At 37.7% G+C, this 19176-nt stretch overlaps 1 protein-coding gene across 2 annotated transcripts in view; it reads right to left on the bottom strand.

Annotated features, from left to right (window-relative positions):
• Positions 1–19176, bottom strand: part of ADAMTSL1 (ADAMTS like 1) — a 468923-nt gene that overhangs the window by 236229 nt on the left and 213518 nt on the right. For both annotated transcript variants that reach the window (XM_082657540.1, XM_082657541.1), the window contains one exon: positions 15502–15586. In XM_082657540.1, the coding sequence (XP_082513666.1) occupies positions 15502–15586 (85 nt within the window). The remainder of the gene's footprint in view (positions 1–15501; positions 15587–19176) is intronic.

The following is a 19176-nucleotide window of genomic DNA, read 5'->3' as shown; positions in this document are numbered from 1 at the left end:
CCTGAAGGGGTGGGATAGGGAGGGTGGGAGGGAGGGAGACACAAGAGGGAAGAGATATGGGAACATTTGTATATATATAACTGATTCATTTTGTTGTAAAGCAGAAACGAACACACCATTGCAAAGCAATTATACTCCAATAAAGATGTTAAAAAAAAAAAAAGAAAGAAAGGCCTGAGGCTTGTTTCCTTTGAAGAGCCATCCCCTAGGGGTGAAGGAAGGTCACATACAACCTTGTCAGGAAGGTGCATGAGGGAGGAAGCATCGCCCAGACTTATTCCCAAGAAATTCTCATCACAGAGTCACCTCCCTCTCTCTTTTCTGACTTCCTAACCATCTCCTGGCACCTAGAGAACGTGGTGGGGAAAACAGAATCCTAAAAGATTAAAATGTCTTTCCCTCTTTAAATAACGCTACCTGTAGCCGTCTTTTAGGAATATAAAACCAAAATCTGCCATCGAAATCATTTTAACCCTCTTATTACACATTCACATCTATCTGCCTGAGTCCTGGAACAAGGATCATAACAAATACACAAGCACTGAATTTTACAACCCAGGTGTGGACAGAAAGGAAAATACATACCAAACTATTTTATGTATAAGAGAAACCTCGAAGCAAATGATAAGTCTGCCAGCTTTGACAGCAGTGATGAATAATGCTTGTTTAATAATGTGGTCCTGAATTTTGTTTTCAAATGAAGAAGATGACAAGATCTCAGAAAGAATGGCACCCTAACAGCTTTTCCCATACAGGAAGGATTATTGTTCTGTCAGCTATAATAGCCCTCTTCAGTGACTATTCCAAGAGACCAAGGCTCAAATAGCTTTTTCCGTAAAGGGCCAGATAGGGAAGATTTTAGTCTTTGTGGGCCATGTTTGTGAAGCTTTGCTGTTGCAATAACCTCTGTTTCCATCTTTTTCCTATATATAGAAACTTATGACAAGTAGCTAAATTGATTTGTTTATGGATTACCTCCTAGATAAAAAGTGAGTCCCAGATGAAATCTGGAACATAAAGGCTGCACAGATGAAACCCTCAGCTCTCCTTGCCTATAACATGAATCACTTTGCATTTGTTCTCTCTCCAGGACCGGGAAGATACACCAAAAGCACACTAAGTAGAAAAGGGGTGCTACCGAAGCCCCATGAACTCACTGCAATGATTAAGACTTGTTTACTTTAAAGTAGCATCTAAATGAAAAAAGTAAAGAAATATGTGTGTGAGGGTGTGTGTGTGTATTTTTGACTGTCGGGATACTTAGGGTTAATCTACTTTATGTCTCCCAAGTGAGAACCTTATCAAGTGTCAAACAGCCTTACTGGCTTATCTCCCAACCCACTATCCTTAGGTCTTCATCAAGTTCACACCAATTAAGAACAATTTGGTCTTTAAGTGGTGCTGTCTTTTGGCAGTCATCTTAATATCTCTAGTGCATACACTGGATGATTTACTATTCTCTCTCACTGAAGGCAGGAGATTGTATTTCAAAAGGAAAATATCTAATAGTGCAAATGGCCAAATGAATAATAACTGTTTTTCATGTGAAACCTTCCCCCATATCCCTAGATCTCCCAACTCTGTATTTACTATCTTGAGCTTTCTGGCCACAAGTGGGAGGAAGCAAGGTCAGTGAGAGGGCAGTCATATGAGCTAGGAGGTTTAACTGCAATGTTTAGAAGACGCATCTTGAGTAGTTCTTGCTGAGTTAGAACCTTTAAAGTGGGACCTTTAAAATGGAGTCAATGTGTCTTTTAAAAATCAGTATATTAATCGTTTTGATGTACAGTGTATTATTGAAGTTTAATTTGGGTAATTTAAAAATTCTTTTGGTTAGCAGCACTATTGCCAGATGGATGAAGAATGGCTTGGATAAGTGAGTTCTTTCAAAGGTGGGCTTGAGCTTCAGAAATGATTGACATGATTTCTGCATTTAGTTTTCCCATCTCCAGGATAAAACAAACAAACGAACAGAACCCTGGCAAATAAGTAATTTATGTTTCTCTCTGGTCTTCTGTTTGCAAGATTCATTGTTCATTTCACTACCAAAATACTTATCCTTTAATTAGAGGTATTACCACAGTCCCTATTATGAAACAGAAAAGAGTGATAATCAAATTCACCTGGAAAATCCCAAAGTGGTTTAGTTTATTAGTGGCTATTACAGAGTCAGAAGTGTGGACTGAAATAATAAAAACTATTACTTTATTAATATGATGCTAAAGAGAAACACTTCACTCTTGGTTAGTCTCACATTACTGCAGATATTAGCCAGACTTAGCTCTAGTTTTATACACACATGGCCTGATATTTTTTTTTCTTTTCTCCTCTTCCTTTCCTCTCTCCTCCTTTCATATAAGTGCTTGTTAAAAAAACAAATCATTGGGATTATTCAAAATAAGAGTAGCACAATATAGTAGCTCTATAGTTGTGTTATTTTGATGCTGTTAGGAGCCTCACCCCATTCTCTAGTTTCAAAATGCAAACTGAAACTTGCAGAAAATCACATTAGAAATATTTAATTTTTGTTTAGTTTTCAATCTTATAACATTTGAGTTATAAGTTGATAGGGGTTGTGGATTTCTTTTTCCTCTTTCTTTTGGTGATTTTAGGGTGAGGGGAGAGGAGGGAATGAACTGAAGAGTGTAGAAAAAAATTATAAAAACTTAAAAGGGACGCCAAAGGGCTTCCCAGGTGGCGCAGTGGTTGAGAGTCCGCCTGCCGATGCAGGGGACACGGGTTCGTGCCCTGGTCTGGGAAGATTCCACATGCCGCGGAGCGGCTGGGCCCGTGAGCCATGGCCGCTGGGCCTGCGTGTCCAGAGCCTGTGCTCCGCAATGGGAGAGGCCACAACAGTGAGAGGCCCGCGTACTGCAAAAAAAAAAAAAAAAAAAAAAAGGGACCCCAAAGATTACTGAATAGTCTGTCCAGTGCATTGTTCCTAGTTATTATAAAATTTTAAAATCTTTCATTGACTGTGAGTTATTTTACAACTTTTAAACTGCAGGAAATTGATCATGAGATTCTTTCCCATAGAAATGAAGACTGTGTCTTGTGGAATGCAATTGGTTGTCCTGTGGATAGACCCATTTTGCATCTACTTATAAATTCATTTCAGTATTCTTATTTGCCTGAATATGTTTGGTTCTTTTAAATTTCCTTTGAGTTGGTTGTAACATATTCCTGGTTTCTTCATTAATTAATAAGGTAAATACAATCTTTGACAGATGTTTATTTAATATGCACATGAGAATCATGATTATTTCCTTTCTAAAATTTTCTCACCTAACCAGTGGCCACAGAGGGATCTGGAGAAGAGTATATTGGAAAAATAAAATACTGTCTAAGTAATTCTATACCAAATTAACCAGAAAGTCTTTTACATAAATATGTCATTTGGGGACAAAAAAATCATCATACGTCATTGGTAAAAATGGTATTTCATATTACCTCATCTTATTTTTAGTTCAACCTTTCTCTATTCTTTTTCTTTAGTTTTGAAGGTTGGTTCTTCTGATTCTGGACAATCTTTGAGACAGTAAAATCTTTAGGAAAAGGTGCAGTTATTTAAACCTAGCTGGGCATTTGGGCATTTGGGCATTTGTATCAAAGAGGCATTTGGATCTATGAGAAAAAAATAATTGCTGCTGGGTGGGAAAGGAACTAGGAGAGGGAAGGGGAAACACATTCTTTCATCTACTTAGTTATTTATTCAATGTTCCTCAATGAAATTAAAAGGAAAGATACTAAAAAAAAAATCCTCCAAACTAGTAAACAAACAAAAAACCTTTGGAATGTTACAAAGGGCAGGCAACTCTTTAACTGAATCCCTCTAGGAGTTTCAAAGTGATTTACTTATAAAATCCATCATACTAAAAAAAAAAAATCCATCATACTAAGACAAACTTAAAATGATTATTTAAAAATATAGCTAGCTTTGCATTTCATGTTTGTACGAGAAGTAACCACTGGCTTTTCAACACGAAGCTAGACAATTTCATTAATGAATATATACGTCAAATTCACTGACATTGGGTGCTTAAATCAAACTTATTTATGAATTCTTTTGTCATTGTAGCAACTAGGGGCTTGGTTTGTGGGAAAAGTGGTTATAAAGGGAGAGTATGTGAGAGTTTAGGGGGGATGATGGAACAGTTTTGTATCCTGATAGTGGTGGTGGTTATATGAATCTATGCCCATGATAAAATTTCATAGAACTATTAAAAAAATGAAGAAAGTGCATGAAAAACTTGTGAAATACAAATAAATTCTGTAGCTTTTAATATATATATATATAGCTAAAGCATTAAAGTTTTGAGAGAACACTTATCTAAAATATGCCTCTACATTCACTTAGAACCACACCTAAATCATTCCAAACAAATGGGAATCTAACTTATTGTGAAAGCTCTTTAGTCAAGGATACTTGATCTGAGTGTGGAATTATGAAAATATTTCTCAACTGCAGCTGTTAGCTTACAAGTCTCTGGAATTGCAAATAATTCATGCTGGTTATGAAATGCATATTGAAGTCTCCAAGCAAAATTTTGCAAAGGTGCCCAGGACATCACTCTGCAAAACATCTAATAGCACCACTTTTTTTCATACGTTCCTCACATCCTTAAGTATCACGTCTGAGTTGTGAGGGTCTTCAGCACTGTAAGGTGCCTGGTAGCATAACCAAGAATAGAATGGTTCTAGAAATTAAGATAACAAAACAAATGACAATTTTGATACGGTCACCAATACAATTATTTGAAAAAAAAAAAAATTCAGTGACTGCCCCATCTAGTGCTGCTAGCCAGTGATGTGAAGGAAGAACCCAATTCCATAACATTCTAAGGCAGTCCAGGGACAGCAATATTTAGTGGCATTTTCCAAGTAGTTGACTTCTTTTTCTCAGGATAGTGTTGCCCTTTTGGGTTCTTTGAGAGGCAGCTGGCCTTGGCAAGAATGCCTCAATGGCTTTCTTGCGGAAATGCTCAGCGCTGGAAGTGGGGGAAGAAAGGCTGACTGCATTAAAGAGCACATTTTCCTTTCAAAGAGATGCTGTACTAGAAGGAAATGCTGCAGGAGATCAGAGTTCTCTCCAAGTTCCAACGAGCCAGAGATGACTGGGCTCTTTCAAAGCCTAGGACCTTGTACGTTTGAGTACTCTGTTAAACTCATCTTGTAGGTCTGACCCAGCTTCCTCTAATATGGTTCCAGACAAGATATTAGAAGGATGGGACTTCCCGGGTGGTCCAGTGGTTAAGAATCCAACTAAGCCCGCGTGCCACAACCACTGAGCCTGTGCACCACAACTAGAGAGCCCATGTGCTGCATCTACAGAGCCCACGTGCTCTGGAGCCCATGCACCACAACGAAGAGCCCGCGCGCCACAACGAAAGATTCCACATACCACAACTAAGACCCAATGCAGCCAAAAAATAAAGAAATAAAAAAAGATATTAGAAGGAATCTCACTAAAGGAGGGACCCTCTTGACCATCCGGATGTTGTTCTTCTTTAACAATAAGAGAAAAGCCAGAAAAAAGACAGTTGATAATAAATGTTTAAGAGTATTGGTCCCACATTGTCTTCTCTTCCCGACAAATCCAGTGCTCAGTCATCTTGTTTCCGGTAGCATCCAGCACACCTGATCGTGCCTTTTTTCTTGAATTACTTTCTCCTTGACTTACATGACACCAAGCTTTCCAGGTGTTTGTTTTTCTTTTCTGGTCACTTCCCTCTCAGGCTCCTTTGCTAGATCCTTCTCCTCTCCTCAAACTCTAAATATTGCAGTGCCTGAAGGCTCAGTTTGGTGCGGTCTTCCGATGTGCTCACCAATGATTCTTGGTTTCAAATACCACCAAAGCACAGGCAACTTCCAAGTATGTACCCTCCAGTCTATACCTTTTGTCTGAGCTTCATATCGAAACTTTTTTTTAAAGTAAGATTTGGGATAGCAAGCCATTTTACTCTTTGAAGGGAATAAACATTAATTTAACACAATCTATTTATCAAAAAATTATGCAGTGCTTCTTATGTGTCAGCCTCACTTCTAAGTGCTTTATAAATAAATGTTGTTAAATCCTAACAATAACCTGATGAGAAAAGAATTATTATTATCTCCATTTAATATACAGATGAGGAAACTGAGATATAAGCCACACACCTAGTAAGGTTTCATGCTCTTAGCCGGTACACATTGACATCTATCCTGAGCGGCATGTTCACTTGGATATTTCAAAGGTACCTCCAACTTAAAGTGTCCAAAATGGAACTCTTGATTCCCTTTCTTAGCATCCGATTCCTCTTCCAACCTTCTCCATCACAGCAAATGGTTCAACTGGGTAGCTAATTGCTCACATGAAAAATGAGGAGTTATTCTTGATCCCTCATTTTCCCTAGTTCCTCACTTTGAAACGATTCCCAAATTCTATTAATTCTCCCTCAAAAATGTATCAGAAATTCATTTACCTCTCTCCATCTCGACTACTACCACCTTGATATAATAACAGCAACAACCACAACAATAATAGCTAACGTTCACTGATATGTTTTAAGCATTTCTATATATTAGCTCATTATAACACTGTTAGGAGATGGGTACTGTCAGAAACATTGTGAAATGGACAAACAAGATTACTAGCAGACTTTCAGGGGCTGTCAAATTCTATGGAAGTGTGAGTCTCTGTCTTTGGCTAGTCTATTTTGCAACTCCATGGAGATGAAATTTTCCTTGTAGAGAGCTAGTGATGATGTAGATGTTTCTCGTTCATAGTGACGGAGCTTATTTTTCTGTTCACGTCAATGCAAATAATTTTGTCTGATAGAAAATATAAACTTTTCTAAATCCAATTCACATTAGAACTAGTTTTAACATCTTATTGGTTCTGTCATAATTCATGAGTTAAATACAAAGTTAGACATGTGCTCATTTTATATTTATAAATCACAATTTTAGCTTTCTGAAAATTATATTTTAACAACTTATATATTTAACAAAAATAAATTATATTTTAACAATTATATTTTCATCCCAATTTCTAGATGATAAAATTGAGACACAGATATTCCCAAGGTCATACTGCTAAATAAATGGCAGAGTCAAGATTCAAATCATGGCCATTTACTCTAGAATCCATGCTCTCTACCACCTCATTGTCCTGGCTCTAAGGCTGCCATGTAAGCCGGATCATTGATGCTAACATCTGCTCTCCCGTGGACTACCACAATAGTCACTTGTCTGTTTTCTTCCTCTGTTATTTCTTAATATGCTTTCTTCATGCTGTAGCCAGGGGGCTTTTAAAATGTAAACCTTTTCATTGTTCCTGCTATACCCAGAAACAAAGCCAAGCTCCTTACCCAGGTTTATATCATGCCATTATCCATCTTCATCTCCTACGATTCTCCCCACCCCCAGCCCAGTCACTAGCTTCCAGACACACTAGTCTTCCTTCACTTGCTTAAATGTGTGTAATTCTTTCCTGACTCAGAGTTCTGGCATGTGTGGATCACTCTCTGGATGACACTCCTCCCTCCTCTCAGCTTAGAATAACTTCCGCTCATCCTACAGGTCTCAGCTGACATGTCCCTTCTCAAAGAAGACTTCCCTGACTCCCAGACCTTTTGGGGGCCCCTGTCAGACTCTGACAGAACCTCTTCATTTTCTTATAACAGCAATCGGTTTTTGATAATCCAGTGTGAATCTTTATGGAATAACTATCTCATTTATTAGACCAAACCTCCATGAAGGTAGAACTTCACATAATAGGTGCTCAAAAATACATTTTTTTTCAAATGAATAAGTGAATGGGTAAATAGGAGGGTAAGGGTTGATGTTATGAGTGATCTGATATTGGGCTTATTCTTGGCTCCAGAGGTTGAAACCAAGCTAGATAGAGAGGCAATAGCCTAAAACTTCAAAGAAATTAAATCATACTTTTAAGTTCCAGGCATTGGCACGGAAAATCTGAAACCATTTTCCTGTTTTAGAAGTTTCTTATGGTCTTTCAAAAGGTGACTGTGCCCAGATTTAGTTGCTATCATGGGCTTATTTATTTTTATTTCTTATAGCTGCCTTTGGGCAGTATGTGCTGGCCTTGATTCATCTTGACGGGGTTTGGGTTATCATGTAGCTTGAGACAAGTTTAAGTTCTGTGTCTATCATACTTACGTTAAATCTCAATAAAAATGCTGCTTTATAGAATAAAAGGATTTGGGGCAGCTTTGAGACAGAGGATGCCTTCAGTAATTTATACATGACTCTGGTCTAACACTGCCTTATTATACGACCAGCCACCCAACAGTGAAGACTCTGGAGCATTGTGGAATTGTTCCTAGTTTAGAGAAGCCCACTCTTTAAAACTCATTACACACAGAGATTTGGGAAAAAGAGAAGACAGACCCTTAACTGTATGAGAAGATACAATGGAGCCAAATCACTCTCCACCAATGAAAAATGAGGCTACGACACTCGTTTCAGACCATCTTTCTCTCCGTTGCCTTTCTGACCTAGGTGAACAGAACATGATTGAAAAGTTTGGTTTTCCTTAAGGCTAGTCTGATGATTTAAAAAGCCATATCCCAGGAACTAAAATGCCATTATAGCTTACAATGCTATTAGTGCATTTGGAGTTCTTAGCTTAATAAAAGAATGTAGATTTTCATGCATATTATTTTCTCTGACTTGGATAAAAATCTAAAATATTGTAAACTCAGAATACTTGTCATGAACCATTTCTTCTTCACATGGAGTGGAATTAGTTTATCTTGCAATTTTGTAAAGGTTTCTTTCCCTTAATTCAACAAGTTTGGCAAAGCTTTCCAAAGAAAAGTTCAGTTCATTAAAAATGACCTTAATGGACTTAACATATATTGGTGGTGACAGGGTCCATACTGTATTTTGGCACACAAGGATCCCATTAATTTGTCTTTGCCACTCTCTAGGGCTCAGCTGAGCAGTAGTTCAGATTTAGTTCTGAAAGTAGCTCCAGATTGAGCATTAAGTGGAGACAGTAGGAGGGGCAGACAAATTTAGAACTTCTTGGTTTGCAAGAAAGGCTTTTCTAATGACTACATAAAAATGGCTCTGTCTGCTCTCTTGAATTTGTTATTGATCTTTCTGTCTCTGTGCATGCTGGGAGCAAGCTTGGGGTATCAACTGGACGTAACTCAGAGTTGAGAGAGGATGCTTTTCCATCTGAGCATTTTCTAAACTTTCCTTATTAATTTTTGCCATTTGCTATAGATTTCTTTTGGTTCAAATAAAGGTAACTAACCCTTGTCCCTTAGGATAAACTCTCGGCTAAATTCAAAGTGTGCCTCTTACAAGTGAGTCTTCAAAGAGGAGACACAGGAAGGTGGTGCTATCTGGGGAACCACTAGTTGAATTTGGGGTTACTTGTGGTTCTCTCACATGCCACATGATACAACATGTATGAGGCAGAGATAAGACCTGCCTCAATTTCTGCATTTGTAAATGAGTAATTATTATACAATTTTACTTACTTAAATATTCTCTAAGAAGATGGATGATGCTGGAAAAGGTCCAGTCATAACCACAGTTAACACCTAAACACAGTTTTCTGCATACCAGGTACTTTACACATAACTTAATCCTCTAAATAGCCTTGTGATATCGATACCATTATGTTCGTTTCTCAAATGAGGAAATTAAGGTCTCTGGGGTTAAGTGATTTGTCAGGGTTCCCTCTTACTGTTGGGGGATCCATGATTCACACCCAGGAGGTCCGTCCCTGGAGGTCACACTTTTCACCACTGTGCCTGCTGCTACCATGCATGTAGCTTTGATCGATAGTTAAAGTGCTTTTTACTTTGATTCCAGCGGGGTTGTATTCTTGTTTGAGCACACAAATATACAGACTCACACCCCCTCACCAACTCACATAGTTGGCAGCCTGATGTACCTGAAAAAATTTCATATTTTAGGAAATTATCTGTGGTTCCTTGAGGGCAGGGACTATTGGGTTATTTTTTACCGTACCTGCACTTGACACAAAGTCTGGCCCAGAGCAGGTGACTTAAGAGTGAATTCAGCTTCTTTCATTACGAGGTGCGAACAATTAGAAGGTCCAGTGTTATTTAAAATACATAATCAGCCAAAGAATTTATATTAAGCATCTGCAGAGGATATAAGGGATAAGAACGATTTGGGTAGACAGGGAGACCAGAAAGGAAGGAGTTGGAAAGGAGAGAGGTCACGATCGTTATGGGGATAAGGGCTCATTCAGTCTGGCCAGTATGAGGCTCTCACTCCACCATGTGCCAAATCAAAATTAAATGCTTTTGTGCTTTTTTATCCCATAACTCTAATGCCATGCTCTGCTTGAACATCCTTTTTGAGGGTTTAATGATCTGCAAGTAGTGTTTACATTTCTTGATCTTAGGTGACTCTGAATTCCTAAGAGATATATCTGTTTCTCTCTATATAGAAGATGTTTCTTTTTATGTTCTGTGGCCTGAGATTCACAAAGAGAATGTACTTGAGGTACCTTGTATTGAGGATATGAACTGCAAAACTACCTGGATCCATTACCAATGTTTGATTCCCTAAATGTCCTTTGGGGGAAAATATAAAATCACGTGTCACACAATTAACAGTCCTAACCACTTAAAAAAAGTACGAATTCACATTCTTAACCACTGAGTTAAGCCATCCACATTCTCAGACAACTTACTGGATATAAATATGGACTAATATAAACACATAGCTTAAATATTATATATTTAAATACTATTTTCACCAAGGTAAACAAACCATTTAATGACTATAGGATCACGATGGAGACCCTCATTGGCTTTTCTTTCTGTATCTTAATTCCTTGTGGGTTCTGTTCACACAGATGCATGACAGGAATTTCCCTTTGCCTCTTACTGAATCAGCCCCATCACTAAGCTGATGCCATCTGGCATCCAGATATTACCTCTGCCTTCTGCCCACTTGCTTTCCTTCTTCTTCCTTTTTAATATGGCTCACACCGAGGCTATTTGTGGCAATACATTTAAGGCTTGGGTATTGTGTTGCAGCCCCAAAACGTTTTCCTAACCATGCAGTAAAGCTGTTCACGAAAAATCTAATAAGATAAGTCAACATGTTTTTAAGTGTAAGATCAAGGCACAGAGGACCACCCAATCCCACTTTTGAAAGGACAGCACCGTTAGGGGTCTCCACCTGGTATATGCTGCGGTTTGATGGAGGGATGGCTAGTTAAAATGGCGGTGCTGGACAAGTGTACCCAAGGGAATCACCTGTCTCCCGTCACTTGTTCTGAGCCATCCAAGCACTCCTGGCAACTGAAATCACTCTGGGGTGGACCTGACTTCCCGAGATGCCCAATTAGTCTGACCTTCCTCTCCCTGGGATGACTTGATTCAGAGAGCAGAAAGTCTAGAAAGAGAAAGGTAGGGCATCGAGAGCCCCCATGCCATCACCTTCTAGGGCATTGGGTGGCTTGTGAGTGGCTTGAAGGAGTTAAGAAAATGAAAAACTTTCTTCCTATTCCAAGTCGGATTAGGTTTTTTAAGAAGGCCAGCTGATTAACTATAGTAGCAGTAGACAGCTGTCTTGACAGGTCCTAGAAGTCACCATAGTTTCATTTTTGCTCAAGAAATTAAGCTATCAAAGTGGCCATGCTGTGTACCTGGCTTGAAGTGGGCACGCTGTTCATGCACACATCCCAACAAAGACCGAAAGGAAGGTATAAAAGCAGGAGATGCAAAATCAAGTCAGTGATTTCTTTAGCTTCTATCTGATTAATGAGTATAATTGTATGACCACAAGGTAGTTCTGATCCCTCACCAAACAGAAGTAAAATTTTGAGGGTTTAAAAAATACCTAGAAAGCTGTTTCCATATATTTGTCAGTGGAAGCAACCAGCTGGCATTTCAGTGATGTGTCCTAAATCTAACATTACTCTCACCAGCTGGAGGCAAATTCAAAAACACATAGTTTGAATAACAGCAGAAGAGAATTCTGTCAGTCCCTCTCCCCTTTCCCCCTTTCTAGTGGTAGAATGGCACTGCTATTACCCTCAGAAAAATGCAACTCTCCCAGAATCTTATTTTTTTGTACAAGTCTATCTCAAACCATAATGCTTTCCACGTTAATTGTGTAGCAGGGATGTCTATGGATTTCTCAGCTGACATCCTTGGAAGCAAGTTCACTTTACTGTGTGAATTTATAAGGTTGTCTGTGCTTGACCAGCTTCAGTAGCTAAAGCCCCCCATCCCTTAGTCTCAGTTTGGGGCTGGATCTTGTTCACGCTGCCCTGCTCAATTAAGAGAGACAAAGCTGCTTCAAGATTCTTGATGTAGGTTGTCAGGAAAACCTGATCAAAACATGTGTGTGGATTAAGGCAAATTATGGCCACCAGTGAAAAGTCAGTTTAGAGTGCAGGACTCCCCGAGTGGGTTAAGAAAGCATTTTCTGCAGATCAAGAAAATATACTCATCACAATATTCCTACCTTTGTACCATATGAATCAAATACACTGTAAATAAACCAGGTCTCTGCTGAGGAAAAAACAATGTCTGAAAGCATTTATCAATGAAGCTGCAGCTTCATAAGATGAATCTCATCAACAGTAAGTTCATTACTATCATGTGACCCACTATTGATATTTATTTCAGCTATTCTATGAGACTAATAACTGTATTTGTATCTTCTGCATGGCATTTAGTTTAGCGGAATATGTAACATACTTCTGTTCTATAAAGTTTTAGTTATTTCTTGGCAGTTCAGTTTTCAGTATTTTACTATAGTTTTCTTCTAAACATGTCTTAGAGTGGTCGCTTTCAAACATTTTTGGCTACAGTGATAACCCCAATTTTTTTTTTCATTTTGGGGTTACCAAAAGAATCTGACATTCAATAATGGTGTCTCCATATACTAAAAACTTTAAGCTACTGATTTTCCCACAGTATTTAATGAGACAGGCTGGTGATAGTATTTTTATTCTACATAAGGGGAAGTAAAGGCTATTTGCTGTTTTATTACAGAACTCTCCATGTTAACTGGAGCCAAAGCAAGAGATAATAGTCCTGGACCACTGTTCTTGCTTCTCTTCTCTGTATTAGTTCAGAAGTGACAACCACAGCTTCTAAACATTACTCTTTAATTTAAGCAATGTGAGTCCCTGGTGGGGGGGAAGGAAAGCCTTGGTGACAGTGTATCATTTTTTCATTATACTATGGAGAATAATTATAGGTTGTTCCATACATTCAGAAACTAGTCTGTGTGGTTTTAAAAAAAGAATTAAGACCCTGCAAAATTATGTTTTTAAAATTCAAAATCAATTAAAAAAAATCATGTGACATGTAGGACCTTTCCTAGGGTTCAGTGTGGTAAACAGTAAAGCGTATTAAAATGTGGAAACCACATACCTTTCATTACATTATTCTACAGCTGTCATTTATTTCATTTTTGTATAAAAGTAATTATTGTTCTGAGCATAACAGTATACATTTCCTTTACCCGGCACTAGCACTCCAATTACAATCAACTTCAATTCAGATTAATCATGCCAAATGGCAATTCCATTACACCAAGAGTAAAATTTAATAATCTAATATATGGCTATAGTTTCAATGGTTAAAACTATGTGTTTACTACTTTAGGGATTTTGTTAAGATTAAAGTTACGCATAATGCATCTTAATCAGAATTTTAGTGGAAAACACTCATTACAAATTACAGTTGAATGTGGTCTATGTAATGCTTCTGCAGAAGCATTAAACTCTACTTACAGCTTTCATTTGAGAGGTATCTAATAAAGAGAAAGACTTTTAATTATTAGTATAAGGTGTTTTGATCTAATTTAAACTTTGTTATATTATTTAACATCGGTCATAATGCAATATTACTCCCAGAATTATGCTTTAGACCAAATGACAAAATATAATGTACGGGAGAGCAGAGTTTATTTAGGTAAAATAATACCTATATGGCTTTAAATGTATTGAGTCTAGGAATACGTATAAGGAGTAACTAGCTCCAATTACATGGCATCTTTCTGTGCCTTAAATAGGACCCCTTAGCGGATTCAAGAGTTAATACCCCTCTAAAATGAACTGCTTCCTTCCTCTCCAGCAGCAAGAAGGTCTGTCAAGCCAGGTACTGGCAGGAGAGAAACAGAAAGTTTCAAGCCTTTATATAGTCACATAAAAGTTGCACTGCATCTTTAACCACTGCCTTTCCTCCAAAGTTCTGCAGTGGCTAGCTGCTTTTTCTTAAAGCCTTTTCTCAAAGAAGTTGCAAACAAAATGCTGTAGCAACTTTATGATACAGAAACGATCTATGTTTTGCTTCTTATCCTTTTAAGTAAGAAATGTGTTACCTTATATATACACCATTTTTCTGTGAAACCAAGTACCATTTTTTTTTTACAAATGAACTTTGGTCATTTTACCAATCTGTATTTTGGATTTCTTTTTCAATCTCTTGATGTTTAGGGTGTGATTCAGAACACAATCTGTGTTCTGGCTAACCATATCAGATTTAGATTCAAACAGGATGACTCAGAAGAGGTTCTAAATTGCTTTGGAATATATAAATTATAATCTTAATTTATATATTATATTTAGTAAAATTTAAACTACAGGTTGAATTTGGAAACCATTTTGTATCCTGAATGCTATACTGTGAGCTCTTGGAGGGTGGGTAACATAACATGTCTTAGGTACCAATGCATAGCACTGAGCCTAGTACTTGTATTAAATTAATCTAGAAAATCATCAGTCAGAGAAACTGCTTTGGTCATAGATGAAATTCATCAATAAAGTGCTTTCCTGTATTTTTAAAAATGATGTAGCAGAGAGGCCTATCAGTGTATTGCAGTAGAATCAATATACAGTTATTGGTCAATCAATCAATCAACCTAAGTTTGTCTCTCTTCCTTGTTTCCTCTGCTGAAGTATCTGGAAAATCTGTGCCTAGTGGTCTTACAGATTTCATGGCCTTGATCAAACTGAGCCAGTGTGGGACCTTGATCAAGTGGGGCAAAGACCTGGTATCCATCTGATACCAATCCCAGCAAGAAAGGGAAAAGAAAAGCTAATAAGCTTCCTTTGACCTCAGATATATTTCACTTACCCTTTCATTTTTGTGAGTGGCTATACTGCAAAGCTGGGAGATAAGGAGTACAAAAAGCGGCCTAGGCTTTCACATCAAATCTGCGCTACATCATCAGATGCAGCCTGGACCTTCTCACCTTTGGCCTCTTGGCAAAAGAAAACAGGAGGTCAGATTTTGGAGAAGAGGGTAGGCACTACACTTTCATTTTCTTAGTTCATAACTGAAAAGATTTAGAGAGCAATCATGTTTTGAGAAACACTATGAAAATGATAAATCTCCAATTTGACAGCCCCAAAGCCTCATTCCACCCTTGGTAAGAGGAGTACACTTAGCTCAGAACCCACGAAAGCCACCATCAGCAAGACACTGCTTTCTTTAAACCAATCAGCTTCAAAAGCAGAACAACGCATGGTTGAAAACTTACGAGGGCTCTTCTGACACAGCAGCTCCTTCTTCAAGTTCTTGAGCTTGTTTGTACCATGGTAGCTTGGCCTCTACCGGAAGTTTTTCTGAGAATTAAGTGCATGCACACAAAAGAGAGGAGGTTAGAACCAATTTAGGATTTCAGGGAAATTTCATTTTCTCCTCCCCAGTTGTTGATTTTGTACTACCTAAAAGTTATGATGTCGATAACTGCAAATATGTTTTTAGGTCAATTTCTGCCTATGATGATAGTTATATGAAGAAAATGAAAATCAGATTTTAAAATGTTTAATAACACTAGTCTCTGTGTATATGTCCCCTTTATTATGTCGATTAGCAAAGGAAAGTCTTTTTATTATGAAAATCATAACTCTAGAGCTCTGTATGTGTATAAAGGGTCATTGAAATATCTTTGATTCTATTTCCTGTTGAAAAGATTTACCTTTTAAAACAAACACAAAGTACAATGGATTATACTGTGATACTTTCATAAATTCTAACTTGTTTTTCTTTTGCCTTTTGGCTAAGTGTGATCTGTTCCATACTGTGAAAAACAAACAAAATTGACACTCTGAAATTCACAAAATGTTGCTTTAGACATTTGACTCATTCAATTCCAACCCAAGGCTCTATGACAACTGGAATACGATAAACTTAGGGTCCACAACTCGTAATTTGACTTGCTTCAACTATTTATCTAACTTTGGCAAAACAATTCAGAACAAGTTTCCTAACTACTTCCTAGCAAAAAAATGTGGAGGAGAAAAAGAAAGAGGGAGGTAATAAGTGCTCCTACAGAAGTAACTGCCAAGATTCCCATTCTGACATATTTATTAGGGTCATTTATAGGCATATTTGCCTTTACAGTATGAGCCAGTGACGCTCTATCACCATTTTATAACAAATAATTGTAAAGATGAAAGAAATATGTCTATATATGCGTACACCATAGGATTATATGGCATTTTAATGATGTTTAGAGAGCCAGACTCACTACTTACTTGTGAAAATCCAGATTTATTCTTTTTTTTTTTATGGACCATTTTTAAAGTCTTTATTGCATTTGTTACAATATTGCTTCTGTTTTATGTTTTGGGTTTTGGCCCCGAGGCATGTGGGATCTTAGTTCCCTGACCAGGGATCGAACCCACACCCCCCACAGTGGAAGGTGAAGTCTCAACCACTGGACCACCAGGGAAGTCCCCAGATTTTATTCTTGATAGTTAACCACAAACTGCTTTTCTTTCTCTGAAGTGGCTGGGTAAAGGACGAATGAATAAAGAATGGACTATTTTAAGTTAGGGTCATCACTTATCCTCTATGTACAACAATTGTTTATGGTCAGAAAACAAAGCCAGTGAGAAATATTGATGTAAAACTGCCAAAGCCAAAAGGATTTGCTAACATTTTGAATCCAGGAAGATGGTTCCGAAAATACACACATCATTTTACAACTAGCCCACCTCCCCCAGATAAATGACTCGGTCAATGAAGCCGTCTATGACAGCTCGAACCATCCCTGTCTTTCCATAATGAAGAATTCAGCTTGGCACTAATAGTAGGCTTTTAATACATTACTCTCTTTTTGAACCGAACTCTGTCAGCTGTATCAGTGGCCACTGCTTCCTTTATATATATTTTTAACACCTTTATTGGAGTATAATTGCTTTACAATGGTGTGTTAGTTTCTGCTGTATAACAAAGTGAATCAGCTATACATATACATATATCCCCATATATCCTCCCTCTTGCGTCTCCCTCCCACCCTCCCTATCCCACCCCTCTAGGTGGTCACAAAGCACCGAGCTGATAATCCCTGTGCTATGCGGCTGCTACCCACTAGCTATCTATTTGACATTTGGTAGTAGATATGCCACTCTCTTACTTCCTCCCAGCTTACCCTTCCCCCTCCCCGTGTCCTCAAGTCCATTCACTATGTCTGCGTCTTTATTCCTGTCCTGACCCTAGGTTCTTCAGAACTTTTTTTTTTTTTAGATTCCATATATATGTGTTAGCATACGGCATTTATTTTTCTCTTTCTGACTTACTTCACTCTGTATGATAGACTCTAGGTCCATCCACCTCACTACAAATAACTCAATTTCGTTTCTTTTTATGGCGGAGTAATATTCCATTGTATATGTGCCACATCTTCTTTATCCACTCATTTGTTGATGGACACTCAGGTTGCTTCCATGTCCTGGCTGTTGTATATAGAGCTGCAATGAACATTGTGGTACATGACTCTTTCTGAATTATGGTTTCCTCAGGATATATGCCCAGTAGTGGGATTGCTGGGTCATATGGTAGTTCTATTTTTAGTTTTTTAAGGAACCTCCATACTGTTCTCCATAGTGGCTGTATCAATTTACATTCCCACCAACAGTGCAAGAGGGTTCCCTTTTCTCCACACCCTCTCCAGCATTTATTATTTGTAGACTTTTTAATGATGGCCATTCTGACTGGTGTAAGGTGATATATCATTGTAGTTTTGATTTGCATTTCTCTAATAATTAGCAATGATGAGCATATTTTCATGTGCCTGTTGGCCACCTGTGTATGTCTTCTTTGGGGAAATGTCTATTTAAGTCTTCTGCCCATTTTTTGATTGGGTTGTTTGTTTTCTTTGGTATTAAGCTGTATGAGCTGTTTGTACATTTTGGAAATTAATCCCTTGTAGGTAGCATTTTTTGCAGATATTTTCTCCCAGTCCATAGGTTGTCTTTTTATTTTGTTAATGGTGTCCTTTGCTGTGCGAAAGTTTAAGTTTGATTAGGTCCCATTTGTTTATTTTCGTTTTTATCTCTATTACTCTAGGAGACAGATCCAAAAAAATATTGCTACTATTTATGTCAAAGAGTGTTCTGCTTATGCTTTCCTTTAGGAGTTTTATAGAATCTGGTTTTACATTTAGGTCTTTACTTCATTTTGAGTTTATTTTTGGATTTGGTGTTAGAGAATGTTCTAACTTCATTGTTTACATGTAGCTGTCCACTTTTCCCAGCACCACTTACTGAAGAGACTGTCTTTTCTCCATTGTATATTCTTGCCTCCCTTGTCATAGATTAATTGGCCATAACTGGTGGGTTTATTTCTGGGCTTTCTGTCCTGTTCCACTGATCTGTATGTCTATTTTTGTGCTAGTACCATACTCTTTTGATGACTGTAGCTTTGTAGTATAGTCTGAAGTCAGGGAGCCTGATTCCTCCACTCCGTTCTTCTTTCTCAAGATTGTTTTGGCTGTTCAGGGTCTTTTGTGTTCCCATACAAATTTTAGAATTTTCTGTTCTAGTTCTGTGAAAAATGCCATTGGTAATTTGATAGGGATTGCATTGCATCTGTGGATTGCCTTTGGCAGTATGGTCATTTTAAGAATATTTATTCTTCCAATCAAGGAACATGGTATATCTTTCCATCTGTTTATGTTGTTTTTGATTTCTTTTATCAGCATCTTATAGTTTTTGAAGTACAGGTCTTTTGTCTCCTTAGGTAGGTTTATTCCTAGGTATTCTATTCTTTTTGATGCGATGGTAAATGGAATTGTTTCCTTAATTTCTCTTTCTGATATTTTGTTATTACTGTGTATAAATGCAACAGATTTCTGTACGTCAATTTTGTATCTAGCGAATTTACCAAATTCATTGATGAGCTCTAGTAGTCTTCTGGTAGTGTCTTT

This window comes from Grampus griseus, assembly GCF_964374135.1.
Source record: "Grampus griseus genome assembly, chromosome: 6".
NCBI classification, from domain to species: domain Eukaryota; kingdom Metazoa; phylum Chordata; class Mammalia; order Artiodactyla; family Delphinidae; genus Grampus; species Grampus griseus.
This window is presented reverse-complemented; position numbering and strand designations above follow the sequence as displayed.